The sequence below is a fragment of the Triticum urartu genome, unplaced genomic scaffold, assembly GCF_003073215.2.
Source record: "Triticum urartu cultivar G1812 unplaced genomic scaffold, Tu2.1 TuUngrouped_contig_4599, whole genome shotgun sequence".
Classification (NCBI taxonomy): domain Eukaryota; kingdom Viridiplantae; phylum Streptophyta; class Magnoliopsida; order Poales; family Poaceae; genus Triticum; species Triticum urartu.
In genome coordinates, this window is record NW_024115199.1 from 2894 (window position 1) to 10781 (window position 7888).

The 7888-nt window shown below is 40.9% G+C and overlaps 1 protein-coding gene across 1 annotated transcript; it reads right to left on the reverse strand.

Annotated features, from left to right (window-relative positions):
• Positions 1 to 350: 350 nt before the first annotated feature.
• LOC125528053 (actin-related protein 3-like) lies at positions 351 to 7888 on the reverse strand (the record flags this gene model as incomplete). Its single annotated transcript, XM_048692569.1, is given in 10 exon segments — positions 351 to 746; positions 939 to 1031; positions 1178 to 1303; positions 1387 to 1497; positions 3213 to 3332; positions 3681 to 3773; positions 5370 to 5516; positions 6280 to 6537; positions 6623 to 6857; positions 7751 to 7888. Coding segments are annotated over 10 exon segments (1311 nt in total). The 3' UTR covers positions 351 to 665.

Genomic DNA, 7888 nt, shown 5'->3' on the forward strand with positions numbered 1-7888 from the left:
ACCTTCTGTGAAACTCAAACCGAAAATAAACTCGTTACTCGACGATTCCAGTGTCACTCGTTACTTGTTCCTTGTCACGCTGGCCTAGCTCCAACGAAGATGACAAAGTGCCGATCCAACACTAATCAAGACTAGAACCCTCCAAAGGAGGGCCCCCCTATATATTACTTGAGCTCACACTAAAAATTATGGACATAAAAGTTAGCTATACAATCTGCTCTCTTCATGTTCTAAAACGCCAAAAAGCCCCCCATGCCCGTCTGATGCGGCAGGAGCAGATATTGAGCACCCGTTAGCAGCCTCGCATTTTCTCCGGATCCGTAGCACAAAACAGTAGAAGGGAAACAAGATAGCGTTAGACACAGCCCCATACGTAGCAAAACTCTTTCAGCAACCCTCTATCTAGATGAAACAAGAATACAAGGGGAAAACATCTCTCTGTTTACGACCACAACTGGCTACAAGCAAACATGCACCTGGAACAGGAAGAAAATTGCTGACTATACACAACATGTCGTACAGAACAGAGAGAGCTACATATTGAGCTACAAATCTATCGGCGCAGTGATGGTTGAGACGAGCCAAAAGGAGAATCAATTTTGACTCTATTCTATTTGGAGAAACCTAGTAGAGCTCCTACAAAAAATGTCGGATACGTCAAAACTTCAGTACATTCCTTTGAAAACGGTGCTTGTTCGGCAGATGCTTGCTCCATGCTCCTCGTAATCTTCCTTTGTGTGGCAGCACTGAATGACAACAGAAAAAATAATCACTTAATTCCATGTATGACTGAATTCATAGCCCAATTACAAATGGCAATGTCTGGAGTGGCGTAATAGTAACTTGGCCTTCCATCGACATACAACAGTTAATATAGCAGAAATATATGCACTAATATTCACTTCTGCGTGTGAAATGAAGTGTCAAGTGGCAGGTACCTCGAAGAATTCATGGCTGGATGCAGCTACAGAACCCCCAAACCAAACTGCATAGCTCTGTATAGGATGGGTGACTACGTTGACCTCAACAGGCTGGCATCAAATAATAGACAAACGAAACATACAGAATCAATCACATATAGACTATTGATTACAACAGGCTGACATTCAAACATGAACATATAGAGGGCAATTCAACTAGTTACGGCATGAGCTCAGTCAAGCATTGTTGTACTTACTTTCACCTCCACGCGATGACGCGCATTAGTTTCGGCAACACGTTCGTCTACTATCTTCTTTATATTATTTTGGAGTCTCTTGTGGAAGTCTTTAAACATGGTAGTTCCACCAGATAATACTATGTTCTGCAAATAGTGGAATTTCATAGTGTCACATCAACATGTCACTTTCTATTCTTACATGTGTTTGCAGAGCTCAAAGAAAGCACCTTATACAAAGCTCTCCTTGTGTCAATTGGCGCAGATTGAACACAGCTGTCAATCAGTTCAGGTAAAGGAGTGGAGAAGTCAGGAGAATACATCTCAGGATGGAAGAAGATCTGCATTTGTGTTATTAAAAAGTTACACTGGTTCCAACTACTACTTGTGTCAAGTGCAAGAGCAAGGACACTTGTAAACTGTTGCCTCTTTATTCTGATAAAAATGCGTAACAACCTACAGAATTAAGTTCAGCTAAAAACAAACATAAAATTATAGGGATTTCCTTTAGAGCTTCTCGATATATTTCATAACCCGCATAGACTAATGATAAACCATTGCCCGAGAAAAGTCCCGAGCTACTTATTATTTACGTATTTATGAATAAAGAAAATCATGATCCAAATTCCCATATAATGGTCAAACCTGTCTGTCAGTCAGATGATACTTCTATAAGTATGTAATAAGGCATTGCAACCTCAAGTCTAAACGTGCAAAGGCGTCCATTGATTTGATGACTGGTTATAAGAGCTTAGCAGTTCAACATAGTTTCATACCTGTGAACCATCAGAATTACTAATTTAATCTGTTGGGACCCCGTATTTTCATTATTACTATAAATCTTGAAGAATGAAATGATTTCTTCAATCGGTCATATAAGACTGTTTTAGATGCCTACACCTGCCACCTGGACAGGAGTGTAGACAACATAGAAAAGTACAAGGTGGCAAAGAAAGCCGCAAAGTGAGCTGTGAGTAAAGTAAGGGGTCAGGCGTATGAGGACCTCTGCTAGCACTTAGACATGAAGAAAGGCGAAAGGGACATCTATAAGATGGTCAAGATCCGAGAAAGGAAGATGAGGGATGTCAACCAAGTCAAATGCATCAAGGACAGAGCAGATCAACTCCTGGTGAAGGACGAGGAGATTAAACACAGATGGCGGGAGTACTTCGACAAGCTGTTCAATGGAGAGAATGGGAGCTATATTATTGAGCTCGACGACTACTTTGATGATACCAGCAGGCGCTTTGTGCGACGAATCCAAGAGTCTGAGGTCAGGGAGGCTTTAAAAAGGATGAAAGGAGGCAAGGCGATGGACCCTGATTGTATCCCCATTGAGGTGTGGAGAGGCCTCAGAGACAGCGATAGTATGGCTAACTAAGCTTTTCAACCTCATTTTTTGGGCAAACAAGATGCCAGAAGAATCGAGGCTGAGTGTTGGCCGACTAAAAGGCGACATGTTCAACAGTTAGGTGTAGCGGAGATGCGCATGTAGAGATGGATGTGTGGCCACACAAGGATCGGGTCTGGTATGATGATATATGTGAGAGTTGGGGTAGCACCGATTGAAGAGAAGCTTGTCCAACGTCGGCTGAGATGGTTCGGACATATACAGCGCAGTGCATAGGGGACGGTTAAAGTGTGCTGATAATGTCAAGAGAGGTTGGGGTAGATCAAACTTGACATCAGAGGAGTCCGTAAAGAGAGAGCTGAAGGACTGGAATATCACCAAAGAACTAGCCATGGATAGGGGCGTGTGGAAGTTAGCTATCCACGTGCCAGAACCATGAGCTGGTTTCAAGATCTTATGGGTCAACTCTAGCCTACCGCAACTTGTTTGGGACTAAAGGCTTAGTTGTTGTTTGTTGTTGATTAAGGGTAAAGTAAGAACAGAATGACTTAAATTGCATTGACAACGTAAACTGACAAGCATTCTGAGAAAAAATGGCAAGGCTAAAACAACATCTATTTTGAAACAGAGGGAGAATAATGAATAGGCCCACTGCATGAAAAATTCCCACGAAATTGAATGGTAGAATACGGTGTACGGACAAACCTCTGGTCCAAGAAAACGCTCATATCCAATGTCAACTGTGTATGGAACCCCAGTCTTCGGTTTGATTGCAGACCATTGTTTGATATATTTACTAGGCTTGCTGTCATGCTTCTTGAACTCCTGAAATTATACAATTCAACCGCCTATCATACTTGTGAACAGATAAATCCATAAAGAAAAAGGAATATGAATAAATGAGTTGGTATTGCAAAAGGTGAAGTCCAAAAGGTAGGTATTAGTCGCTATTACAACAACACAAGCAAACATATGCAGCATGTAGACCAGTTCCATATAACAAAATAACAGTGATTTCTCAGCATTGCACAGAATAGGTTTTATATATTTGACTTTAGTGGAGAAACTTCAACTCTCAAATATTCCACTGAATGATGTGCTTGTGTAGATCATTGGAAAATACAAGGACAAGAAAATATAATATCAAGACATTGGTTCCAAGCAGCACAGTACCTTGACAATGTCTGAAGGAGTATAGCAATACGTTTCTTTCACCCTACGAGCTATATCCAAAGCATCATCAGGTGGAAGAAGCTCACCCCTTTCCTGCATAACGCACGATGATACTAAATCACCAACAGAATTTCATATTATAATACTACTACACGCCATAAGCATAAAAGCAGCCATGTACGTGCAGAAATCTGTCCCCTCTGATCACCAATGAATGTTGTTTTGGACATAGACGCAGATTTTGATCATCAATTTATACAAAAATATGTTGCTTGAGATAAAAATAATTATGCATTACAAAAATGTATTCTCACAATGAATCTAGTAATGCCAATTTCATGTTGTCAATGTAGGTAATATTTTCTATTGTAATGGTCAAACTTAACAATGTTTGACTGGTCCAAATCCTAAAACAAACTACATTTGTGATCAGAGTACCATGTTTCACTAGCTTCTACAGAATGGCCACAACCAAATATTCATGGCAAATGATGTCGCACTAGTTCTGCAGTAAAATGGAGTTTCTTGCCCAGATGACAACATTCCAGTTTTTCATTTTAAATTACATATTTTCATTCAATCTAAAGTTGCAGCTGAGGCTAAGAGGCCACCCAAACATTATGGCAGCTGTTATGGACATTGATCCACAATGAGATAATTTGGGTATAGTAAAGGTCTGAAGACCAATGAGAGGGTCCTCTACTGTCCGGAAGCAGGGCTCATCCCTGACTTGGAAGAGAAGCTCCGAGGCTTATTGGAACTTTTGTTCATTGATTTGTTGTCTAAAAACAGGTAAATGCTAGTCATTTATATAAAACAACTAACTTGATCCACAAATTGGATCACAACTTAATTTAAAGTACAAATAGCATCCAACATGGGCATTTCAACTCGTTCTAGTTTTATGCAAGTACAAGTCTATTATTGTTGCTGGTTCCGCATAATTCCGCTGCACATACGACTCAAAACCAATAACAGCAACACTTGTGAATGCAATGGTGCAGGTTTTGTTTTCTAGATTTGTGTGATCTAGATAAAAAATTGCCATATTTCATAAGAGAACATGTTCACAAAATCAACTTCTTGTGGATGATATATGGTCTGTGGGTATAATATGGGGGAGACTGGAGCCTTAGCCCTTAGGTATCCTTACAAAAGGAATGCGAACTCTTCCAAGTTGATTAATCAAGCAACCATACTGAGCAGTGCAAAACTAATGTCAGGATACCAAGCAATAACGCACAACAGATCTAGGGTTCACATATTAACATGATCACTTACAAGGAGGCTTCAGAATAGATATCCATGAAAGTAGAAACTATTTGACTGAAGCATTGTTTTGGCTTTGTTGACCGAAATGCAGTGTTATCCGATTATTACTATCATTGAACTATCCAGATAAATATTCTAACATGATAAATATTTGCCGAAGTACCTAACAAATACATGATGGTCTCTTCTTACTGCCAACACATTTCCTTTTTCCTGGATAATTCCATACCACCCAAACTTCAGGAAAATCCAAAAATTGCTATTCAATTGTTCTGGTTTAGTCGGTACTGCACAAACTTGCTTCAATTAATGTATTTGCAATATGCAAGTACTGGATACAGAACCTATTCATGGACAGCACAAGGACGTCGACACCCCAACATAACCGCAGGAAAATGTGAGAAGAAAATTAAATACCTGTAAGAGCTGCATAACAAACTGAGTTACATCACTTCCGGAAAGAGGAAAAGACTTTATGCTACTCCCAATTACATAGCCGTTCACAACTGGCACAATATGTGGAGCTCCATCCCCAATGTCAACTACTACACCTGTCATATCAGACTGACAAAATATATTGGTCAAACTCACGAGAAGAGTTGTATCCTGCCAGAATACATGGCTTTAGATGAGTCTACTTCATCAATGATGATTACTCCTATGGTAGTACTCCCTCCGTCCCAAAATTCTTGTCTTAAATTTGTCTAGATACGGATGTATCTAATACTAAAACGTGACTTGATACATCCGTATTTAGACAAATCTAAGACAAGAATTTTGGGACGGAGGGAGTACTATTTATGTCTAGAACAAAATATCTTTACAGAGCTTCACAACCACAATTCTAGATAAACATAAGTTTTAGTTAGCAAGTTAATTGGCGCTCATTGCAGAATTGGGGAGTGAGAAATAAGCAGTCGTCACATAATTCTCACGAAATGGTTTCTTCATATCATGAGGTTGTGTTACGCTCAAAATTCTCCAGGATCCATGCTTATGAGTACGGAATAGTAAAACATATCTCCAAATTGGAATGGAAACTCCAGGGGCTGGCAAGCAACAAGTACGATATGAATGGGTAATATATCCAAAGATGGACCAAAATTTTGTCGAAACATGCAAGGCAACAATTCCAAAGAACAATCTGTAAAATGTAAAAGGGGAGTTTATCTTAATGTGGGTATGAGATCAATATGAGAATTTTGGTTATCTGTTAAAACATTCACAAGGTGATGTGTTCCAGTGAAAGAGATGAAGTTCACGGGATGATGACCATCTTGATACTTGATCAAACAAAAGCATGAAAGGAGGTGAATTCAAGACCTACCACAGAATCTTCTGAATCCTCTTCAGAAAGACTTTTCAGATATGCAAATCCAGCAGAAAGGCTGAGCACAGATTGCACAGAAATATATAGACCAGGGACATTAAAGGTCTCAAACATAATTTCTCCCATACATTCACGACTTTCCGGCGTACTGACAGGACTATCTGTAAGTAGGAAGTAGTGTTCCTCAGGATTGCACCGTAGATAATTGAAAATGGATTGCTGCCAAAATCTCTCCATTGTATCCCAGTCATTCACCTGGGGAGCAGGGAAAAAGATATGACATAGTGGCATGGTGCACCCGCGAAGGACAATATTACAAACAGAAAATGTATATGCATACCTGACCATGACGAATTGGGCTTCTTAAACTGTACAGGCCACTAGATTTGAAATGTGACAGAGCCTCATCCCCGATAAAAAAATCAAGATCAGCCATGACACCTGCATTATACTGTGCTAGCCAATTTGCACTACTGCACTGCTCTGATTGGTCCAAGAAAGATTCATTCACAGCTACTACAGTAGGGATGGTGAAAGACGGCTCGGAGTTACCAGCAAACCCAAGTTTGCTATACCTAAACATAAGAGCATACAGATTATGCAAGGACACAGTGTGATGAGCTTAATAGAGCAAATTTTGCATGTGACATGCATATGGAAAATTTCAAGCGGCTTTGAAGAAACCAAAACAATCTGACTTCAAGATAAAACGCTTGTGCTCGGGAACAATTATTTCCTGCCTTCTATCGCAGTCCGTTAACGATTGTCATTTTTATGTTTCACGGAGCACACATAGTGCATCAGTTAAGACATGTTATAGTACTTCGTAATAGTCTACAGTGTAACAGCAACAATTTGAGCTAAAGGACTAGAACAACATTACTAACTATAATCCTAAAAAAGTAGAAGCAGTCCCTATATTTTCCGTTCGTAGCTCCAACCATTAAACAGACAGATATTGCCTCACCGCTGGCAGCGTGGATTTAAAGACTTAACCAATAATGAATGGAGCAACACCTAGTTCAACCAATGATGAAATAAAGATAGCCATAGAAAGTCCATAAACCCAGTTTCAATTCTTCCTACCTTAAGTTCACTGTGGTATTTTTTTTCAAACACGCATAGAAATCCGTGTCATTTTAGGTTCATGTTCACCATACTCTAGAACGCTCGAGCTACCAATGTGAATGTTTGCTCGCAATTAGGGAGCGAGCCTCGCGCATGACACGCCGTTGGTGGTGATTCATGTCCCATTTTGGCTAACGAAATGCATTATTCCCACGGTAGTCAGTAATCCGATTCGACCTGCCCCAATTCGCCTCTAGCGCGGTCAGCGGAAACACACGGGCACGCACTCAGGGACCCGCGCAAACGAAATGAAAAATAACCTAGCTACTGCTGCAAGCGCAGGCGCGAATCACACCAGCGGTACAGCCGCAGGATCGGACGGAGAGATTCGGGGCTGTACCCGGTGCCGTTGTCGAATACGACGGCGGGGCGCTCGGAGGGGTCCATGGCGGGCGGCGTCGGCGGCTCCGTCGATTCCCCGCCGGCTCATATCTCGTCCGCAGCCGCCGGGAGAAGCATGGGTGGACGAGGGCAGCCG